This window comes from Leuresthes tenuis, unplaced genomic scaffold (genome assembly GCF_036924035.1).
Source record: "Leuresthes tenuis unplaced genomic scaffold, fLeuTen1.0.hap1 SCAF_1, whole genome shotgun sequence".
Lineage (NCBI taxonomy): Eukaryota > Metazoa > Chordata > Actinopteri > Atheriniformes > Atherinopsidae > Leuresthes > Leuresthes tenuis.
In genome coordinates, this window is record NW_027325355.1 from 10,836,014 (window position 1) to 10,855,925 (window position 19,912).

A 19,912-nucleotide genomic window follows, 5' to 3' on the forward strand; every position below is an offset into this window, starting at 1 on the left:
AGTACTTGGATGGGAGACTACTTGGGAATACCAGGTGCTGTAAGCTTTTTCTCTTCTCTCTACCACCTGCATGTCTTTTGTTGCAACGTCTGATCACCCTGTGACACATGAGGAAGTTGGTCATCTTCAGCTGCTGTTGCTTTGTAGGCAGACACGAAGTGATCTGAGAGTCTCAGTTTCAACTGCAGGTAATAATCACATCAGGGATGAAGATGTGCCCACTACATATCAGCCTTTCTCGGCAATTATCTGGTTACATAGAGTAACCGTATGATTCCAGTACCTATATAATGCACATTTGTGACAGACATTGTTGCTTACAGCCACACCACCCTGAATATGCCCGACCTCGTCTGATCTCGGAAGCCAAGCAGGGTTGGGCCTGGTTAGTACTTGGATGGGAGACCGCTTGGGAATACCAGGTGCTTTAAGCTTTTTCTCTTCTCTCTACCACATGCATGTCTTTTGTTGCAACGTCTGATCACCCTGTGACACACGAGGAAGTTGGTCATCTTCAGCTGCTGCTGCTTTGTTGGCAGACACGAAGTGATCTGAGAGTCTCAGTTTCAACTGCAGGTAATAATCACATCAGGGATGAAGATGTGCCCACTACAAGTTAGCCTTTCTCGGCAATTATCTGGTTACATAGAGGAACTGTATGATTCCAGTACCTATATAATGCACATTTGTGATAGACGTTGTTGCTTACGGCCACACCACCCTGAATATGCCTGACCTCGTCTGATCTCAGAAGCCAAGCAGGGTTGGGCCTGGGTAGTACTTGGGTGGGAGACTGCTTGGGAATACCAGGTGCTGTAAGCTTTTTCTCTTCTCTCTACCACCTGCATGTCTTTTGTTGCAACGTCTGATCACCCTGTGACACATGAGTAAGTTGGTCATCTTCAGCTGCTGCTGCTATGTTGGCAGACACGAAGTGATCTGAGAGTCTCAGTTTCCACTGGAGAGAATAATCAAGACAGGGAAGAAGATGTGCCCAATACGCATCAGCCTTTCTCGGCAATTATCTGGTTACATAGAGGAACTGTATGATTCCAGTAACTATATAATGCACATTTGTGACAGCCATTATTGCTTACGGCCACACCACCCTGAACATGCCCGACCTCGTCTGATCTCGGAAGCCAAGCAGAGTTGTGCCTGGTTAGTACTTGGATGGGAGACCGCTTGGGAATACCAGGTGCTGTAAGCTTCTTCTCTTCTCTCTACCACCTGCATGTCTTTTGTTGCAACGTCTGATCACCCTGTGACACATGAGGAAGTTGGTCATCTTCAGCTGCTGCTGCTTTGTTGGCAGACACGAAGTGATCTGAGAGTCTCAGTTTCAACTACAGATAATAATCACATCAGGGATATAGATGTGCCCACAACATATCAGCCTTTCTCGGCAATTATCTGGTTACATAGAGTAACTGTATTATTCCAGTACCTATATAATGCACATTTGTGACAGACATTGTTGCTTACAGCCACACCACCATGAACATGCCCGACCTCATCTGATCTAAGAAGCCAAACAGAGTTGGGCCTGGTTAGTACTTGGATGGGAGACTGCTTGGGAATACCAGGTGCTGTAAGCTTTTTCTCTTCTCTCTACCACGTGCATGTCTTTTGTTGCAACGTCTGATCACCCTGTGACACATGAGGAAGTTGGTCATCTTCAGCTGCTGCTGCTTTGTTGGCAGACACGAAGTGATCTGAGAGTCTCAGTTTCAACTGCAGGTAATAATCACATCAGGGATGAAGATGTGCCCACTACATATCAGCCTTTCTCGGCAATTATCTGGTTACATAGAGTAACCGTATGATTCCAGTACCTATATAATGCACATTGTTCACACATATTGTTACTTACGGCCACACCACCGTGAAAATACCCGACCTCGTCTGATCTCGGAAGCCAAGCAGGGTTGGGCTTGGTTAGTACTTGGATGGGAGTCTGCATGGGAATACCAGGTACTATAAGCTTTTTCTCTTCTCACTACCCCCTGCATGTTTTTTGTTGCAACGTCTGATCACCCTGTGACACATGAGTAAGTTGGTCATCTTCAGCTGCTGCTGCTTTGTTGGCAGACACGAAGTGATCTGAGAGTCTCAGTTTCCGCTGGAGAGAATAATCACGACAGGGAAGAAGATGTGCCCAATACGCATCAGCCTTTCTCGGCAATTATCTGGTTACATAGAGGAACTCTATGATTCCAGTACCTATATAATGCACATTTGTGACAGACAGTGTTGCTTACGGCCACACCACCCTGAATATCCCCGACCTCGTCTGATCTCGGAAGCCAAGCAGGGTTGGGCCTGGTTAATACTTGGATGGGAGATCGCTTGGGGATACCAGGTGCTGTAAGCTTTTTCTCTTCTCTCTGCCACCTGCATGTCTTTTGTTGCAACGTCTGATCACCCTGTGACACACGAGGAAGTTGGTCATCTTCAGCTGCTGCTGCTTTTTTGGCAGACACGAAGTGATCTGAGAGTCTCAGTTTCAACTGCAGGTAATAATCACATCAGGGATTAAGATGTGCCCACTACATATCAGCCTTTCTCGGCAATTATCTGGTTACATAGAGGAACTGTATGATTCCAGTACCGATATAATGCACATTTGTGACAGACATTGTTGCTTACGGCCACACCACCCTGAACATGCCCGACCTCGTCTGATCTCGGAAGCCAAGCAGGGTTGGGCCTGGTTAGTACTTGGGTGGGAGACTACTTGGGAATACCAGGTGCTGTAAGCTTTTCCTCTTCTCTCTACCACCTGCATGTCTTTTGTTGCAACGTCTGATCACCCTGTGACACATGAGGAAGTTGGTCATCTTCAGCTGCTGCTGCTTTGTTGGCAGACACGAAGTGATCTGAGAGTCTCAGTTTCAACTGCAGATAATAATCACATCAGGGATGAAGATGTGCCCACTACATATCAGCCTTTCTCGGCAATTATCTGGTTACATAGAGTAACCGTATGATTCCAGTACCTATATAATGCACATTTGTGACAGACATTGTTGCTTACAGCCACACCACCCTGAATATGCCCGACCTCGTCTGATCTCGGAAGCCAAGCAAGGTTGGGCCTGGTTAGTACTTGAATGGAAGACCGCTTGGGAATACCAGGTGCTGTAAGCTTTTTCTCTTCTCTCTACCACATGCATGTCTTTTGTTGCAACGTCTGATCACCCTGTGACACATGAGGAAGTTGGTCATCTTCAGCTGCTGCTGCTTTGTTGGCAGACACGAAGTGATCTGAGAGTCTCAGTTTCAACTGCAGGTAATAATCACATCAGGGATTAAGATGTGCCCACTACATATCATTCTTTCTCTGCAATTATCTGGTTACATAGAGTAACCGTATTATTCCAGTACCTATATAATGCACATTGTTCACAGATATTGTTGCTTACGGCCACACCACCCTGAATATGCCCGACCTCGTCTGATCTCGGAAGCCAAGCAGGGTTGGGCCTGATTAGTACTTGGATGGGAGACTGCTTGGGAATACCAGGTGCTGTAAGCTTTTTCTCTTCTCTCTACCACGTGCATGTCTTTTGTTGCAACGTCTGATCACCCTGTGACACATGAGGAAGTTGGTCATCTTGAGCTGCTGCTGCTTTGTTGGCAGACACGAAGTGATCTGAGAGTCTCAGTTTCAACTACAGGTAGTAATCACATCAAGGATGAAGATATGCCCACTACATATCAGCCTTTCTCGGCAATTATCTGGTTACATAGAGGAACTGTATGATTCCAGTACCGATATAATGCACCTTCGTCACAGACATTGTTGCTTACGGCCACACCACCCTGAACATGCCCGACCTCGTCTGATCTTGGAGGCCAAGCAGGGTTGGGCCTGGTTAGTACTTGGATGGGAGACCGCTTGGGAATACCAGGTGCTGTAAGCTTTTTCTCTTCTCTCTACCACGTGCATGTCTTTTGTTGCAACGTCTGATCACCCTGTGACACATGAGGAAGTTGGTCATCTTCAGCTGCTGCTGCTTTGTTGGCAGACACGAAGTGATCTGAGAGTCTCAGTTTCCACTGCAGGTAATAATCACATCAGGGATTAAGATGTGCCCACTACATATCAGCCTTTCTTGGCAATTATCTGGTTACATAGAGGAACTGTAAGATTCCAGTACCTATATAATTCACATTTGTGACAGACATTGTTGCTTACAGCCACACCACCCTGAATATACCTGACCTCGTCTGATCTCGGAAGCCAAGCAGGGTTGGGCCTGGTTAGTACTTGGATGGGAGAACACTTGGGAATACCAGGTGCTTTAAGCTTTTTCTCTTCTCTCTACCACATGCATGTCTTTTGTTGCAACGTCTGATCACCCTGTGACACATGAGGAAGTTGGTCATCTTCAGCTGCTGCTGCTTTGTTGGCAGACACGAAGTGATCTGAGAGTCTCAGTTTCAACTGCAGGTAATAATCACATCAGGGATTAAGATGTGCCCACTACAAGTTAGCCTTTCTCGGCAATTATCTGGTTACATAGAGGAACTGTATGATTCCAGTGCCGATATAATGCACATTGTTCACAGATATTGTTGCTTACGGCCACACCACCCTGAATATGCCCAACCTCGTCTGATCTCGGAAGCCAAGCAGGGTTGGGCCTGATTAGTACTTGGATGGGAGACTGCTTGGGAATACCAGGTGCTGTAAGCTTTTTCTCTTCTCTCTACCACCTGCATGTCTTTTGTGGCAACGTCTGATCACCCTGTGACACATGAGGAAGTTTGTCATCTTCAGCTGCTGCTGCTTTCTTGGCAGACACAAAGTGATCTGAGAGTCTCAGTTTCAACTGCAGGTAATAATCACATCAGGGATTAAGATGTGCCCACTACATATCAGCCTTTCTCGGCAATTATCTGGTTACATAGAGTAACCGTATGATTCTAATACCTATATAATGCACATTTGTGACAGACATTGTTGCTTACAGCCACACCACCCTGAATATGCCTGACCTCGTCTGATCTCGGAAGCCAAGCAGGGTTGGGCCTGTTTAGTACTTGGATGGGAGACTGCTTGGGAATACCAGGTGCTGTAAGCTTTTTCTCTTCTCTCTACCACGTGCATGTCTTTTGTTGCAACGTCTGATCACCCTGTGACACATGAGGAAGTTGGTCATCTTCAGCTGATGCTGCTTTGTTGGCAGACACGAAGTGATCTGAGAGTCTCAGTTTCAACTACAGGTAGTAATCACATCAAGGATGAAGATATGCCCACTACATATCAGCCTTTCTCGGCAATTATCTGGTTAAATAGAGGAACTGTATGATTCCAGTACCTATATAATTCACATTTGTGACAGACATTGTTGCTTACAGCCACACCACCCTGAATATGCCTGACCTCGTCTGATCTCGGAAGCCAAGCAGGGTTGGGCCTGGTTAGTACTTGGATGGGAGACCGCTTGGGAATACCAGGTGCTGTAAGCTTTTTCTCTTCTCTCTACCACCTGCATGTCTTTTGTGGCAACGTCTGATCACCCTGTGACACATGAGGAAGTTTGTCATCTTCAGCTGCTGCTGCTTTCTTGGCAGACACAAAGTGATCTGAGAGTCTCAGTTTCAACTGCAGGTAATAATCACATCAGGGATTAAGATGTGCCCACTACATATCATTCTTTCTCTGCAATTATCTGGTTACATAGAGTAACCATATGATTACAGTACCTATATAATGCACATTGTTCACAGATATTGTTGCTTACGGCCACACCACCCTGAATATGCCCGACCTCTTCTGATCTCGGAAGCCAAGCAGGGTTGGGCCTGATTAGTACTTGGATGGGAGACTGCTTGGGAATACCAGGTGCTGTAAGCTTTTTCTCTTCTCTCTACCACGTGCTTGTCTTTTGTTGCAACGTCTGATCACCCTGTGACACATGAGGAAGTTGGTCATCTTCAGCTGATGCTGCTTTGTTGGCAGACACGAAGTGATCTGAGAGTCTCAGTTTCAACTACAGGTAGTAATCACATCAAGGATGAAGATATGCCTACTACATATCAGCCTTTCTCGGCAATTATCTGGTTAAATAGAGGAACTGTATGATTCCAGTACCTATATAATTCACATTTGTGACAGACATTGTTGCTTACAGCCACACCACCCTGAATATGCCCGACCTCGTCTGATCTCGGAAGCCAAGCAGGGTTGGGCCTGGTTAGTACTTGGATGGGAGACCACTTGGGAATACCAGGTGCTGTAAGCTTTTTCTCTTCTCTCTACCACCTGCATGTCTTTTGTTGCAACGTCTGATCACCCTGTGACACATGAGGAAGTTGGTCATCTTCAGCTGCTGCTGCTTTGTTGGCAGACACGAAGTGATCTGAGAGTCTCAGTTTCAACTGCAGGTAATAATCACATCAGGGATTAAGATGTGCCCACTACATATCATTCTTTCTCTGCAATTATCTGGTTACATAGAGTAACCATATGATTCCAGTACCTATATAATGCACATTTGTGACAGACATTGTTGCTTACAGCCACACCACCCTGAACATGCCCGACCTCATCTGATCTAAGAAGCCAAACAGGGTTGGGCCTGGTTAGTACTTGGATGGGAGACTGCTTGGGAATACCAGGTGCTGTAAGCTTTTTCTCTTCTCTCTACCACGTGCATGTCTTTTGTTGCAACGTCTGATCACCCTGTGACACATGAGGAAGTTGGTCATCTTCAGCTGCTGGTGCTTTGTTGGCAGACACGAAGTGATCTGAGAGTCTCAGTTTCAACTGCAGGTAATAATCACATCAGGGATGAAGATGTGCCCATTACATATCAGCCTTTCTCGGCAATTATCTGGTTACATAGAGTAACCGTATGATTCCAGTACCTATATAATGCACATTTGTGACAGACATTGTTGCTTACAGCCACACCACCCTGAACATGCCTGATCTCGGAAGCCAAGCAAGGTTGGGCCTGGTTAGTACTTGGATGGGAGACCGCTTGGGAATACCAGGTGCTGTAAGCTTTTTCTCTTCTCTCTACCACCTGCATGTCTTTTGTTGCAACGTCTGATCACCCTGTGACACATGAGGAAGTTGGTCATCTTCAGCTGCTGCTGCTTTGTTGGCAGACACGAAGTGATCTGAGAGTCTCAGTTTCCGCTGGAGAGAATAATCACGACAGGGAAGAAGATCTGCCCAATACGCATCAGCCTTTCTCGGCAATTATCTGGTTACTTAGAGGAACTGTATGATTCCAGTACCTATATAATGCAGATTTGTTACAGACATTGTTGCTTACGGCCACACAGCCCTGAATATACCCAACCTCGTCTGATCTTGGAAGCCAAGCAGGGTTGGGCCTGGTTAGTACTTGGATGTGAGACCGGTTGGGAATACCAGGTGCTGTAAGCCTTTTCTCTTCTCTCTACCACCTGCATGTCTTTTGTTGCAACGTCTGATCACCCTGTGACACATGAGGAAGTTGGTCATCTTCAGCTGCTGCTGCTTTGTTGGCAGACACGAAGTGATCTGAGAGTCTCAGTTTCAACTGAAGGTAATAATCACATCAGGGATGAAGATGTGCCCACTACAAGTTAGCCTTTCTCGGCAATTATCTGGTTACATCGAGGAAGTGTATGATTCCAGTACCTATATAATGCACAAATGTCACAGCCATTGTTGCTTATGGCCACACCACCCTCAACGTGCCCGACCTCGTCTGATCTCGGAAGCCAAGCAGGGTTGGGCCTGGTTAGTACTTGGATGGGAAACTGGTTGGGAATACCAGGTGCTGTAAGCTTTTTCTCTTCTCTCTACCACCTGCATGTCTTTTGTGGCAACGTCTGATCACCCTGTGACACATGAGGAAGTTTGTCATCTTCAGCTGCTGCTGCTTTCTTGGCAGACACAAAGTGATCTGAGAGTCTCAGTTTCAACTGCAGGTAATAATCACATCAGGGATTAAGATGTGCCCACTACATATCAGCCTTTCTCGGCAATTATCTGGTTACATAGAGTAACCGTATGATTCTAATACCTATATAATGCACATTTGTGACAGACATTGTTGCTTACAGCCACACCACCCTGAATATGCCTGACCTCGTCTGATCTCGGAAGCCAAGCAGGGTTGGGCCTGTTTAGTACTTGGATGGGAGACTGCTTGGGAATACCAGGTGCTGTAAGCTTTTTCTCTTCTCTCTACCACGTGCATGTCTTTTGTTGCAACGTCTGATCACCCTGTGACACATGAGGAAGTTGGTCATCTTCAGCTGATGCTGCTTTGTTGGCAGACACGAAGTGATCTGAGAGTCTCAGTTTCAACTACAGGTAGTAATCACATCAAGGATGAAGATATGCCCACTACATATCAGCCTTTCTCGGCAATTATCTGGTTAAATAGAGGAACTGTATGATTCCAGTACCTATATAATTCACATTTGTGACAGACATTGTTGCTTACAGCCACACCACCCTGAATATGCCTGACCTCGTCTGATCTCGGAATCCAAGCAGGGTTGGGCCTGGTTAGTACTTGGATGGGAGACCGCTTGGGAATACCAGGTGCTGTAAGCTTTTTCTCTTCTCTCTACCACCTGCATGTCTTTTGTGGCAACGTCTGATCACCCTGTGACACATGAGGAAGTTTGTCATCTTCAGCTGCTGCTGCTTTCTTGGCAGACACAAAGTGATCTGAGAGTCTCAGTTTCAACTGCAGGTAATAATCACATCAGGGATTAAGATGTGCCCACTACATATCATTCTTTCTCTGCAATTATCTGGTTACATAGAGTAACCATATGATTACAGTACCTATATAATGCACATTGTTCACAGATATTGTTGCTTACGGCCACACCACCCTGAATATGCCCGACCTCTTCTGATCTCGGAAGCCAAGCAGGGTTGGGCCTGATTAGTACTTGGATGGGAGACTGCTTGGGAATACCAGGTGCTGTAAGCTTTTTCTCTTCTCTCTACCACGTGCTTGTCTTTTGTTGCAACGTCTGATCACCCTGTGACACATGAGGAAGTTGGTCATCTTCAGCTGATGCTGCTTTGTTGGCAGACACGAAGTGATCTGAGAGTCTCAGTTTCAACTACAGGTAGTAATCACATCAAGGATGAAGATATGCCTACTACATATCAGCCTTTCTCGGCAATTATCTGGTTAAATAGAGGAACTGTATGATTCCAGTACCTATATAATTCACATTTGTGACAGACATTGTTGCTTACAGCCACACCACCCTGAATATGCCCGACCTCGTCTGATCTCGGAAGCCAAGCAGGGTTGGGCCTGGTTAGTACTTGGATGGGAGACCACTTGGGAATACCAGGTGCTGTAAGCTTTTTCTCTTCTCTCTACCACCTGCATGTCTTTTGTTGCAACGTCTGATCACCCTGTGACACATGAGGAAGTTGGTCATCTTCAGCTGCTGCTGCTTTGTTGGCAGACACGAAGTGATCTGAGAGTCTCAGTTTCAACTGCAGGTAATAATCACATCAGGGATTAAGATGTGCCCACTACATATCATTCTTTCTCTGCAATTATCTGGTTACATAGAGTAACCATATGATTCCAGTACCTATATAATGCACATTTGTGACAGACATTGTTGCTTACAGCCACACCACCCTGAACATGCCCGACCTCATCTGATCTAAGAAGCCAAACAGGGTTGGGCCTGGTTAGTACTTGGATGGGAGACTGCTTGGGAATACCAGGTGCTGTAAGCTTTTTCTCTTCTCTCTACCACGTGCATGTCTTTTGTTGCAACGTCTGATCACCCTGTGACACATGAGGAAGTTGGTCATCTTCAGCTGCTGGTGCTTTGTTGGCAGACACGAAGTGATCTGAGAGTCTCAGTTTCAACTGCAGGTAATAATCACATCAGGGATGAAGATGTGCCCATTACATATCAGCCTTTCTCGGCAATTATCTGGTTACATAGAGTAACCGTATGATTCCAGTACCTATATAATGCACATTTGTGACAGACATTGTTGCTTACAGCCACACCACCCTGAACATGCCTGATCTCGGAAGCCAAGCAAGGTTGGGCCTGGTTAGTACTTGGATGGGAGACCGCTTGGGAATACCAGGTGCTGTAAGCTTTTTCTCTTCTCTCTACCACCTGCATGTCTTTTGTTGCAACGTCTGATCACCCTGTGACACATGAGGAAGTTGGTCATCTTCAGCTGCTGCTGCTTTGTTGGCAGACACGAAGTGATCTGAGAGTCTCAGTTTCCGCTGGAGAGAATAATCACGACAGGGAAGAAGATCTGCCCAATACGCATCAGCCTTTCTCGGCAATTATCTGGTTACTTAGAGGAACTGTATGATTCCAGTACCTATATAATGCAGATTTGTTACAGACATTGTTGCTTACGGCCACACAGCCCTGAATATACCCAACCTCGTCTGATCTTGGAAGCCAAGCAGGGTTGGGCCTGGTTAGTACTTGGATGTGAGACCGGTTGGGAATACCAGGTGCTGTAAGCCTTTTCTCTTCTCTCTACCACCTGCATGTCTTTTGTTGCAACGTCTGATCACCCTGTGACACATGAGGAAGTTGGTCATCTTCAGCTGCTGCTGCTTTGTTGGCAGACACGAAGTGATCTGAGAGTCTCAGTTTCAACTGAAGGTAATAATCACATCAGGGATGAAGATGTGCCCACTACAAGTTAGCCTTTCTCGGCAATTATCTGGTTACATCGAGGAAGTGTATGATTCCAGTACCTATATAATGCACAAATGTCACAGCCATTGTTGCTTATGGCCACACCACCCTCAACGTGCCCGACCTCGTCTGATCTCGGAAGCCAAGCAGGGTTGGGCCTGGTTAGTACTTGGATGGGAAACTGGTTGGGAATACCAGGTGCTGTAAGCTTTTTCTCTTCTCTCTACCACCTGCATGTCTTTTGTTGCAACGTCTGATCACTCTGTGACACATCATGAGGAAGTTGATCATCTTCAGCTGCTGCTGCTTTGTTGGCAGACACGAAGTGATCTGAGATTCTCAGTTTCAACTGCAGATAATAATCACGTCAGGGAAGAAGATGTGCCCACTACAAGTTAGCCTTTCTCGGCAATTATCTGGTTACATAGAGGAACTGTATGATTCCAGTACCTATATAATGCACATTTGTGACAGACATTGTCGCTTACGGCCGAACCACCCTGAATATGCCCGACCTCGTCTGATCTCGGAAGCCAAGCAGCGTTGGGCCTGGTTAGTACTTGGATGGGAGACCGCTTGGGAATACCAGGTGCTGTAAGCTTTTTCTCTTCTCTCTACCACGTGCATGTCTTTTGTTGCAACGTCTGATCACCCTGTGACACATGAGGAAGTTGGTCATCTTCAGCTGCTGCTGCTTTGTTGGCAGACAAAAGTGATCTGAGAGTCTCAGTTTCAACTACAGGTAGTAATCACATCAAGGATGAAGATATGCCCACTACATATCAGCCTTTCTTGGCAATTATCTGGTTACATAGAGTAACCGTATGATTCCAGTACCTATATAATGCACATTTGTGACAGACATTGTCGCTTACGGCCAAACCACCCTGAACATGCCCGACCTCGTCTGATCTCGGAAGCCAAGCAGGGTTGGGCCTGGTTAGTACTTGGGTGGGAGACTACTTGGGAATACCAGGTGCTGTAAGCTTTTTCTCTTCTCTCTACCACCTGCATGTCTTTTGTTGCAACGTCTGATCACCCTGTGACACATGAGGAAGTTGGTCATCTTCAGCTGCTGCTGCTTTGTTGGCAGACACGAAGTGATCTGAGAGTCTCAGTTTCCGCTGGAGAGAATAATCACGACAGGGAAAAAGATGTGCCTATTACGCATCAGCCTTTCTCAGCAATTATCTGGTTACATAGAGGAACCGTATGATTCCAGTACCTATATAATGCACATTGTTCACAGATATTGTTGCTTACAGCCACACCACCCTGAACATGCCCAACCTCGTCTGATCTCGGAAGCCAAGCAGGGTTGGGCCTGGTTAGTACTTGGATGGGAGACCGCTTGGGAATACCAGGTGCTGTAAGCTTTTTCTCTTCTCTCTACCACGTGCATGTCTTTTGTTGCAACGTCTGATCACCCTGTGACACATGAGGAAGTTGGTCATCTTCAGCTGCTGCTGCTTTGTTGGCAGACACGAAGTGATCTGAGATTCTAAGTTTCAACTGCAGATAATAATCACGTCAGGGAAGAAGATGTGCCCACTACAAGTTAGCCTTTCTCGGCAATTATCTGATTACATAGATGAACTGTATGATTCCAGTACCGATATAATGCACATTTGTCACAGACATTGTTGCTTACAGCCACACCACCCTGAATTTGCCCGACCTCGTCTGATCTCGGAAGCCAAGCAAGGTTGGGCCTGGTTAGTACTTGGATGGGAGACCGCTTGGGAATACCAGGTGCTGTAAGCTTTTTCTCTTCTCTCTACCACATGCATGTCTTTTGTTGCAACGTCTGATCACCCTGTTACACATGAGGAAGTTGGTCATCTTCAGCTGCTGCTGCTTTGTTGGCAGACACGAAGTGATCTGAGATTCTAAGTTTCAACTGCAGATAATAATCACGTCAGGGAAGAAGATGTGCCCACAACATATCAGCCTTTCTTGGCAATTATCTGGTTACATAGAGGAACTGTATGATTCCAGTACCTATATAATTCACATTTGTCACAGACATTGTCGCTTACGACCAAACCACCCTGAACATGCCCGACCTCGTCTGATCTCGGAACCCAAGCAGGGTTGGACCTGGTTAGTACTTGGATGGGAGACTGCTTATGAATACCAGGTGCTGTAAGCTTTTTCTCTTCTCTCTACCACCTGCATGTCTTTTGTTGCAACGTCTGATCACCCTGTGACACATGAGGAAGTTGGTCATCTTCAGCTGCTGCTGCTTTGTTGGCAGACACGAAGTGATCTGAGAGTCTCAGTTTCAACTGCAGGTAATAATCACATCAGGGATGAAGATATGCCCACTACATATCAGCCTTTCTTGGCAATTATCTGGTTACATAGAGTAACCGTATGATTCCAGTACCTATATAATGCACATTTGTGATAGACATTGTCGCTTACGGCCAAACCACCCTAAACATGCCCGACCTTGTCTGATCTCGGAAGCCAAGCAGGGTTGGGCCTGGTTAGTACTTGGGTGGGAGACTACTTGGGAATACCAGGTGCTGTAAGTTTTTTCTCTTCTCTCTAGCACCTGCATGTCTTTTGTTGCAACGTCTGATCACCCTGTGACACATGAGGAAGTTGGTCATCTTCAGCTGCTGCTGCTTTGTTGGCAGACACGAAGTGATCTGAGAGTCTCAGTTTCAACTGCAGGTAATAATCACATCAGGGATGAAGATGTGCCCACTACATATCAGCCTTTCTCAGCAATTATCTGGTTACATAGTGTAACCGTATGATTCCAGTACCTATATAATGCACATTTGTCACAGACATTGTTGCTTACAGCCACACCACCCTGAATATGCCCGACATCGTCTGATCTCGGAAGCCAAGCCGGGTTGGGCCTGGTTAGTACTTGGATGGGAGACCGCTTGAGAATACCAGGTGCTGTAAGCTTTATCCCTTCTCTCTACCACATGCATGTCTTTTGTTGCAACGTCTGATCACCCTGTGACACATGAGGAAGTTGGTCATCTTCAGCTGCTGCTGCTTTGTTGGCAGACACGAAGTGATCTGAGAGTCTCAGTTTCAACTGCAGATAATAATCACGACAGGGAAGAAGATGTGCCCACTACAAGTTAGCCTTTCTCTGCAATTATCTGGTTACATAGAGGAACTCTATGATTCCAGTACCTATATAATGCACATTTGTGACAGACATTGTCGCTTACGGCCAAACCACCCTGAACATGCCTGACCTCGTCTGATCTCGGAAGCCAAGTAGGGTTGGGCCTGGTTAGTACTTGGATGGGAGACTACTTGGGAATACCAGGTGCTGTAAGCTTTTTCTCTTCTCTCTAGCACCTGCATGTCTTTTGTTGCAACGTCTGATCACCCTGTGACACATGAGGAAGTTGGTCATCTTCAGCTTCTGCTGGATTGTTGGCAGACACGAAGTGATCGGAGAGTCTCAGTTTCAACTGCAGGTAATATTCACATCAGGGATTAAGATGTGCCCACTACATATCAGCCTTTCTCTGCAATTATCTGGTTACATAGAGGAACCGTATGATTCCAGTACCTATATAATGCACATTGTTCACAGATATTGTTGCTTACGGCCACACCACCCTGAACATGCCCAACCTCGTCTGATCTTGGAAGCCAAGCAGGGTTGGGCCTGGTTAGTACTTGGATGGGAGACTACTTGGGAATACCAGGTGCTGTAAGCTATTTCTCTTCTCTCTACCACCTACATGTCTTTTGTTGCAACGTCTGATCACCCTGTGACACATGAGGAAGTTGGTCATCTTCAGCTGCTGCTGCTTTGTTGGCAGACAAAAGTGATCTGAGAGTCTCAGTTTCAACTACAGGTAGTAATCACATCAAGGATGAAGATATGCCCACTACATATCAGCCTTTCTTGGCAATTATCTGGTTACATAGAGGAACTGTATGATTCCAGTACCTATATAATGCACATTTGTGACAGACATTGTCGCTTACGGCCAAACCACCCTGAACATGCCCGACCTCGTCTGATCTAGGAAGCCAAGCAGGTTTGGGCCTGGTTAGTACTTGGATGGGAGACTGCTTGGGAATACCAGGTGCTGTAAGCTTTTTCTCTTCTCTCTACCACCTACATGTCTTTTGTTGCAACGTCTGATCACCCTGTGACACATGAGGAAGTTGGTCATCTTCAGCTGCTGCTGCTTTGTTGGCAGACACGAAGTGATCTGAGAGTCTCAGTTTCCGCTGGAGAGAATAATCACGACAGGGAAGAAGATGTGCCCACTACATATCAGCCTTTCTCGGCAATTATCTGGTTACATAGAGTAACCGTATGATTCCAGTACCTATATAATGCACATTTGTGACAGACATTGTTGCTTACAGCCACACCACCCTGAATTTGCCCGACCTCGTCTGATCTCGGAAGCCAAGCAGGGCTGGGCCTGTTTAGTACTTGGATGGGAGACTGCTTGGGAATACCACGTGCTGTAAGCTTTTTCTCTTCTCTCTACCACCTGCATGTCTTTTGTTGCAACGTCTGATCACCCTGTGACACATGAGGAAGTTGGTCATCTTCAGCTGCTGCTGCTTTGTTGGCAGACACGAAGTGATCTGAGATTCTCAGTTTCAACTGCAGATAATAATCACGACAGGGAAGAAGATGTGCCCACTACAAGTTAGCCTTTCTCTGCAATTATCTGGTTACATAGAGGAACTGTATGATTCCAGTACCTATATAATGCACATTTGTGACAGACATTGTCGCTTACGGCCAAACCACCCTGAACATGCCCGACCTCATCTGATCTCGGAAGCCAAGCAGGGTTGGGCCTGGTTAGTACTTGGGTGGGAGACAACTTGGGAATACCAGGTGCTGTAAGCTTTTTCTCTTCTCTCTACCACCTACATGTCTTTTGTTGCAACGTCTGATCACCCTGTGACACATGAGGAAGTTGGTCATCTTCAGCTGCTGCTGCTTTGTTGGCAGACACGAAGTGATCTGAGAGTCTCAGTTTCAACTGCAGGTAATAATCACATCAGGGATTAAGATGTGCCCACTACATATCATTCTTTCTCGGCAATTATCTGGTTACATAGAATAACCGTATGATTCCAGTACCTATATAATGCACATTTGTGACAGACATTGTTGCTTACAGCCACACCACCCTGAATTTGCCCGACCTCGTCTGATCTCGGAAGCCAAGCAAGGTTGGGCCTGGTTAGTACTTGGATGGGAGACAGCTTGGGAATACCAGGTGCTGTAAGCTTTTTCTCTTCTCTCTACCACATGCATGTCTTTTGTTGCAACGTCTGATCACCCTGTGACACATGAGGAAGTTGGTCATCTTCAGCTGCTGCTGCTTTGTCGGCAGACACGAAGTGATCTGAGAGTCTCAGTTTCCGCTGGAGAGAATAATCACGACAGGGAAGAAGATGTGCCTAATACGCATCAGCCTTTCTCAGCAATTATATGGTTACATAGAGGAACTGTATGATTCCAGTACCTATATAATGCACATTTGTGACAGACATTGTTGCTTACAGCCACACCACCCTGAATTTGCCCGACCTCGTCTGATCTCGGAAGCCAAGCAAGGTTGGGCCTGGTTAGTACTTGGATGGGAGACTGCTTGGGAATACCAGGTGCTGTAAGCTTTTTCTCTTCTCTCTACCACATGCATGTCTTTTTTGCAACGTCTGATCACCCTGTGACACATGAGGAAGTTGGTCATCTTCAGCTGCTGCTGCTTTGTTGGCAGACACGAAGTGATCTGAGAGTCTCAGTTTCCGCTGGAGAGAATAATCACGACAGGGAAGAAGATGTGCCCACTACATATCAGCCTTTCTCGGCAATCATCTGGTTACATAGTGTAACCGTATGATTCCAGTACCTATATAATGCACATTGTTCACAGATATTGTTGCTTACGGCCACACCACCCTGAATATGCCCAACCTCGTCTGATCTCGGAACCCAAGCAGGGTTGGACCTGGTTAGTACTTGGATGGGAGACTGCTTATGAATACCAGGTGCTGTAAGCTTTTTCTCTTCTCTCTACCACCTGCATGTCTTTTGTTGCAACGTCTGATCACCATGTGACACATGAGGAAGTTGGTCATCTTCAGCTGCTGCTGCTATGTTGGCAGACACGAAGTGATCTGAGATTCTCAGTTTCAACTGCAGATAATAATCACATCAGGGATGAAGATGTGCCCACTGCAAGTTAGCCTTTCTCGGCAATAATCTGGTTACATAGAGGAACTGTATGATTCCAGTACCGATATAATGCACATTTGTCACAGACATTGTTGCTTACGGCCACACCACCCTGAACATGCCCGACCTCGTCTGATCTCGGAAGCCAAGCAAGGTTGGGCCTGGTTAGTACTTGGATGGGAGACCGCTTGGGAATACCAGGTGCTGTAAGCTTTTTCTCTTCTCTCTACCACCTGCATGTCTTTTGTTGCAACGTCTGATCACCCTGTGACACATGAGGAAGTTGGTCATCTTCAGCTGCTGCTGCTTTGTTGGCAGACACGAAGTGATCTGAGAGTCTCAGTTTCAACTGCAGGTAATAATCACATCAGGGAAGAAGATGTGCCCACTACATATCAGCCTTTCTCGGCAATTATCTGGTTACATAGTGTAACCGTAGGATTCCAGTACCTATATAATGCACATTTGTGACAGACATTGTTGCTTACAGCCACACCACCCTGAATTTGCCCGACCTCGTCTGATCTCGGAAGCCAAGCAGGTTTGGGCCTGGTTAGTACTTGGATGGGAGACCGCTTGGGAATACCAGGTGCTGTAATCTTTTTCTCTTCTCTCTACCACATGCATGTCTTTTGTTGCAACGTCTGATCACCCTGTGACACATGAGGAAGTTGGTCATCTTCAGCTGCTGCTGCTTTGTTGGCAGACACGAAGTGATCTGAGAGTCTCAGTTTCCGCTGGAGAGAATAATCACGACAGGGAAGAAGATGTGCCCACTACAAGTTAGCCTTTCTCGGCAATTATCTGGTTACATAGTGTAACCGTATGATTCCAGTACCTATATAATGCACATTGTTCACAGATATTGTTGCTTACGGCCACACCACCCTGAACATGCCCGACCTCGTCTGATCTCGGAAGCCAAGCAGGGTTGGGCCTGGTTAGTACTTGGGTGGGAGACTACTTGGGAATACCAGGTGCTGTAAGCTTTTTCTCTTCTCTCTAGCACCTGCATGTCTTTTGTTGCAACGTCTGATCACCCTGTGACACATGAGGAAGTTGGTCATCTTCAGCTGCTGCTGCTTTGTTGGCAGACACGAAGTGATCTGAGAGTCTCAGTTTCAACTCCAGGTAATAATCACTTCAGGGATGAAGATGTGCCCACTACAAGTTAGCCTTTCTCGGCAATAATCTGGTTACATAGAGGAACTGTATGATTCCAGTACCGATATAATGCACATTTGTCACAGACATTGTTGCTTACGGCCACACCACCCTGAACATGCCCGACCTCGTCTGATCTCGGAAGCCAAGCAGGGTTGGGCCTGGTTAGTACTTGGGTGGGAGACTACTTGGGAATACCAGGTGCTGTAAGCTTTTTCTCTTCTCTCTACCACCTGCATGTCTTTTGTTGCAACCTCTGATCACCCTGTGACACATGAGGAAGTTGGTCATCTTCAGCTGCTGCTGCTTTGTTGGCAGACACGAAGTGATCTGAGAGTCTCAGTTTCAACTGCAGGTAATAATCACATCAGGGATTAAGATGTGCCCAATACATATCAGCCTTTCTCTGCAATTATCTGGTTACATAGAGTAACCATATGATTCCAGTACCTATATAATGCACATTGTTCACAGATATTGTTACTTGAGTCCACACCACCCTGAATATGCCCGACCTTGTCTGATCTCGGAAGCCAAGCAGGGTTGGGCCTGGTTAGTACTTGGATGGGAGACTGCTTGGGAATACCAGGTTCTGTAAGCTTTTTCTCTTCTCTCTACCACCTGCATGTCTTTTGTTGCAACGTCTGATCACCCTGTGACACATGAGGAAGTTGGTCATCTTCAGCTGCTGCTGCTTTGTTGGCAGACACGAAGTGATCTGAGAGTCTCAGTTTCAACTGCAGGTAATAATCACATCAGGGATTAAGATGTGCCCACTACATATCATTCTTTCTCGGCAATTATCTGGTTACATAGAGGAATTGTATGATTCCAGTACCTATATAATGCACATTGTTCACAGATATTGTTGCTTACGGCCACACCACCCTGAATATGCCCAACCTCATCTGATCTCGGAAGCCAAGCAGGGTTGGGCCTGGTTAGTACTTGGATGGGAGACCGCTTTGGAATACCAGGTGCTTTAAGCTTTTTCTCTACCACATGCATGTCTTTTGTTGCAACGTCTGATCACCCTGTGACACATGAGGAAGTTGGTCATCTTCAGCTGCTGCTGCTTTGTTGGCAGACACGAAGTGATCTGAGAGTCTCAGTTTCAACTACAGGTAGTAATCACATCAAGGATGAAGATATGCCCACTACATATCAGCCTTTCTCGGCAATTATCTGGTTACATAGAGGAACTGTATGATTCCAGTACCTATATAATGCACATTTGTCACAGACATTGTCGCTTATGGCCAAACCACCCTGAACATGCCCGACCTCGTCTGATCTCGGAAGCCAAGCAGGGTTGGGCCTGGTTAGTACTTGGATAGGAGACTACTTGGGAATACCAGGTGCTGTAAGCTTTTTCTCTACCACCTACATGTCTTTTGTTGCAACGTCTGATCACCCTGTGACACATGAGGAAGTTGGTCATCTTCAGCTGCTGCTGCTTTGTTGGCAGACACGAAGTGATCTGAGAGTCTCAGTTTCAACTGCAGGTAATAATCACATCAGGGATGAAGATGTGCCCACTACATATCAGCCTTTCTCTGCAATTATCTGGTTACATAGAGTAACCGTATGATTCCAGTACCTATATAATGCACATTTGTGACAGACATTGTTGCTTACAGCCACACCACCCTGAATTTGCCTGATCTCGGAAGCCAAGCAAGGTTGGGCCTGGTTAGTACTTGGATGGGAGACCGCTTGGGAATACCAGGTGCTGTAAGATTTTTCTCTTCTCTCTACCACCTGCATGTATTTTGTTGCAACGTCTGATCACCCTGTGACACATGAGGAAGTTGGTCATCTTCAGCTGCTGCTGCTTTGTCGGCAGACACGAAGTGATCTGAG

The 19,912-nt window shown here is 46.2% G+C and overlaps 1 protein-coding gene, 26 non-coding genes and 26 pseudogenes across 27 annotated transcripts in view; 52 read left to right on the forward strand and 1 right to left on the reverse strand.

The window, feature by feature from the left end:
- LOC140271613 (5S ribosomal RNA) overlaps nt 1-46 on the forward strand; it is a 119-nt pseudogene extending 73 nt beyond the window's left edge.
- The window catches only part of LOC140296621 (uncharacterized), a 581,862-nt gene that overhangs the window by 71,337 nt on the left and 490,613 nt on the right, over nt 1-19,912 (reverse strand). The window contains exon 8 of the mRNA XM_072379734.1: nt 1,885-1,905. Coding sequence (XP_072235835.1) covers nt 1,885-1,905 — 21 coding nt within the window. The remainder of the gene's footprint in view (nt 1-1,884; nt 1,906-19,912) is intronic.
- Nucleotides 316-434, forward strand: LOC140296659 (5S ribosomal RNA). The gene has a single exon (XR_011912985.1). It is a non-coding gene; the product is annotated as a 5S ribosomal RNA (ribosomal RNA).
- Nucleotides 704-822, forward strand: LOC140275075 (5S ribosomal RNA). The gene has a single exon (XR_011908385.1). It is a non-coding gene; the product is annotated as a 5S ribosomal RNA (ribosomal RNA).
- On the forward strand, nt 1,092-1,210 carry LOC140299440 (5S ribosomal RNA; annotated as a pseudogene).
- On the forward strand, nt 1,480-1,598 carry LOC140293099 (5S ribosomal RNA; annotated as a pseudogene).
- Nucleotides 1,868-1,986, forward strand: LOC140288929 (5S ribosomal RNA; annotated as a pseudogene).
- On the forward strand, nt 2,256-2,374 carry LOC140305135 (5S ribosomal RNA; annotated as a pseudogene).
- On the forward strand, nt 2,644-2,762 carry LOC140279937 (5S ribosomal RNA). Its single transcript, XR_011909374.1, has one exon. It is a non-coding gene; the product is annotated as a 5S ribosomal RNA (ribosomal RNA).
- LOC140298765 (5S ribosomal RNA) lies at nt 3,032-3,150 on the forward strand. Its single transcript, XR_011914382.1, has one exon. It is a non-coding gene; the product is annotated as a 5S ribosomal RNA (ribosomal RNA).
- LOC140288732 (5S ribosomal RNA) lies at nt 3,420-3,538 on the forward strand. Its single transcript, XR_011912188.1, has one exon. It is a non-coding gene; the product is annotated as a 5S ribosomal RNA (ribosomal RNA).
- Nucleotides 3,808-3,926, forward strand: LOC140298112 (5S ribosomal RNA). Its single transcript, XR_011913789.1, has one exon. It is a non-coding gene; the product is annotated as a 5S ribosomal RNA (ribosomal RNA).
- On the forward strand, nt 4,196-4,314 carry LOC140300713 (5S ribosomal RNA; annotated as a pseudogene).
- On the forward strand, nt 4,584-4,702 carry LOC140299140 (5S ribosomal RNA; annotated as a pseudogene).
- On the forward strand, nt 4,972-5,090 carry LOC140298614 (5S ribosomal RNA). The gene has a single exon (XR_011914244.1). It is a non-coding gene; the product is annotated as a 5S ribosomal RNA (ribosomal RNA).
- LOC140305372 (5S ribosomal RNA) lies at nt 5,360-5,478 on the forward strand. The gene has a single exon (XR_011915350.1). It is a non-coding gene; the product is annotated as a 5S ribosomal RNA (ribosomal RNA).
- Nucleotides 5,748-5,866, forward strand: LOC140295926 (5S ribosomal RNA). Its single transcript, XR_011912915.1, has one exon. It is a non-coding gene; the product is annotated as a 5S ribosomal RNA (ribosomal RNA).
- On the forward strand, nt 6,136-6,254 carry LOC140294821 (5S ribosomal RNA). The gene has a single exon (XR_011912811.1). It is a non-coding gene; the product is annotated as a 5S ribosomal RNA (ribosomal RNA).
- Nucleotides 6,524-6,642, forward strand: LOC140317885 (5S ribosomal RNA; annotated as a pseudogene).
- On the forward strand, nt 6,912-7,020 carry LOC140289191 (5S ribosomal RNA; annotated as a pseudogene).
- LOC140316184 (5S ribosomal RNA) lies at nt 7,290-7,408 on the forward strand (annotated as a pseudogene).
- Nucleotides 7,678-7,796, forward strand: LOC140304877 (5S ribosomal RNA; annotated as a pseudogene).
- On the forward strand, nt 8,066-8,184 carry LOC140298615 (5S ribosomal RNA). The gene has a single exon (XR_011914245.1). It is a non-coding gene; the product is annotated as a 5S ribosomal RNA (ribosomal RNA).
- On the forward strand, nt 8,454-8,572 carry LOC140294047 (5S ribosomal RNA). The gene has a single exon (XR_011912737.1). It is a non-coding gene; the product is annotated as a 5S ribosomal RNA (ribosomal RNA).
- LOC140295938 (5S ribosomal RNA) lies at nt 8,842-8,960 on the forward strand. The gene has a single exon (XR_011912916.1). It is a non-coding gene; the product is annotated as a 5S ribosomal RNA (ribosomal RNA).
- Nucleotides 9,230-9,348, forward strand: LOC140294940 (5S ribosomal RNA). The gene has a single exon (XR_011912823.1). It is a non-coding gene; the product is annotated as a 5S ribosomal RNA (ribosomal RNA).
- Nucleotides 9,618-9,736, forward strand: LOC140317891 (5S ribosomal RNA; annotated as a pseudogene).
- Nucleotides 10,006-10,114, forward strand: LOC140289192 (5S ribosomal RNA; annotated as a pseudogene).
- LOC140316190 (5S ribosomal RNA) lies at nt 10,384-10,502 on the forward strand (annotated as a pseudogene).
- On the forward strand, nt 10,772-10,890 carry LOC140304882 (5S ribosomal RNA; annotated as a pseudogene).
- LOC140298303 (5S ribosomal RNA) lies at nt 11,163-11,281 on the forward strand. The gene has a single exon (XR_011913962.1). It is a non-coding gene; the product is annotated as a 5S ribosomal RNA (ribosomal RNA).
- Nucleotides 11,550-11,668, forward strand: LOC140283086 (5S ribosomal RNA). The gene has a single exon (XR_011909969.1). It is a non-coding gene; the product is annotated as a 5S ribosomal RNA (ribosomal RNA).
- Nucleotides 11,938-12,056, forward strand: LOC140297372 (5S ribosomal RNA). Its single transcript, XR_011913113.1, has one exon. It is a non-coding gene; the product is annotated as a 5S ribosomal RNA (ribosomal RNA).
- Nucleotides 12,326-12,444, forward strand: LOC140297371 (5S ribosomal RNA). Its single transcript, XR_011913112.1, has one exon. It is a non-coding gene; the product is annotated as a 5S ribosomal RNA (ribosomal RNA).
- LOC140283796 (5S ribosomal RNA) lies at nt 12,714-12,832 on the forward strand (annotated as a pseudogene).
- LOC140310154 (5S ribosomal RNA) lies at nt 13,102-13,220 on the forward strand (annotated as a pseudogene).
- LOC140300831 (5S ribosomal RNA) lies at nt 13,490-13,608 on the forward strand (annotated as a pseudogene).
- LOC140298616 (5S ribosomal RNA) lies at nt 13,878-13,996 on the forward strand. The gene has a single exon (XR_011914246.1). It is a non-coding gene; the product is annotated as a 5S ribosomal RNA (ribosomal RNA).
- On the forward strand, nt 14,266-14,384 carry LOC140294354 (5S ribosomal RNA). Its single transcript, XR_011912775.1, has one exon. It is a non-coding gene; the product is annotated as a 5S ribosomal RNA (ribosomal RNA).
- On the forward strand, nt 14,653-14,771 carry LOC140315927 (5S ribosomal RNA; annotated as a pseudogene).
- On the forward strand, nt 15,041-15,159 carry LOC140314378 (5S ribosomal RNA; annotated as a pseudogene).
- On the forward strand, nt 15,429-15,547 carry LOC140297449 (5S ribosomal RNA). Its single transcript, XR_011913183.1, has one exon. It is a non-coding gene; the product is annotated as a 5S ribosomal RNA (ribosomal RNA).
- LOC140303226 (5S ribosomal RNA) lies at nt 15,817-15,935 on the forward strand (annotated as a pseudogene).
- Nucleotides 16,205-16,323, forward strand: LOC140299026 (5S ribosomal RNA). The gene has a single exon (XR_011914614.1). It is a non-coding gene; the product is annotated as a 5S ribosomal RNA (ribosomal RNA).
- On the forward strand, nt 16,592-16,710 carry LOC140289145 (5S ribosomal RNA; annotated as a pseudogene).
- LOC140288336 (5S ribosomal RNA) lies at nt 16,980-17,098 on the forward strand. Its single transcript, XR_011912150.1, has one exon. It is a non-coding gene; the product is annotated as a 5S ribosomal RNA (ribosomal RNA).
- Nucleotides 17,368-17,486, forward strand: LOC140299192 (5S ribosomal RNA; annotated as a pseudogene).
- Nucleotides 17,756-17,874, forward strand: LOC140279999 (5S ribosomal RNA). The gene has a single exon (XR_011909378.1). It is a non-coding gene; the product is annotated as a 5S ribosomal RNA (ribosomal RNA).
- Nucleotides 18,144-18,262, forward strand: LOC140280064 (5S ribosomal RNA). Its single transcript, XR_011909385.1, has one exon. It is a non-coding gene; the product is annotated as a 5S ribosomal RNA (ribosomal RNA).
- On the forward strand, nt 18,532-18,650 carry LOC140295989 (5S ribosomal RNA; annotated as a pseudogene).
- On the forward strand, nt 18,920-19,038 carry LOC140302860 (5S ribosomal RNA; annotated as a pseudogene).
- LOC140278112 (5S ribosomal RNA) lies at nt 19,301-19,419 on the forward strand. Its single transcript, XR_011909178.1, has one exon. It is a non-coding gene; the product is annotated as a 5S ribosomal RNA (ribosomal RNA).
- On the forward strand, nt 19,682-19,790 carry LOC140294359 (5S ribosomal RNA; annotated as a pseudogene).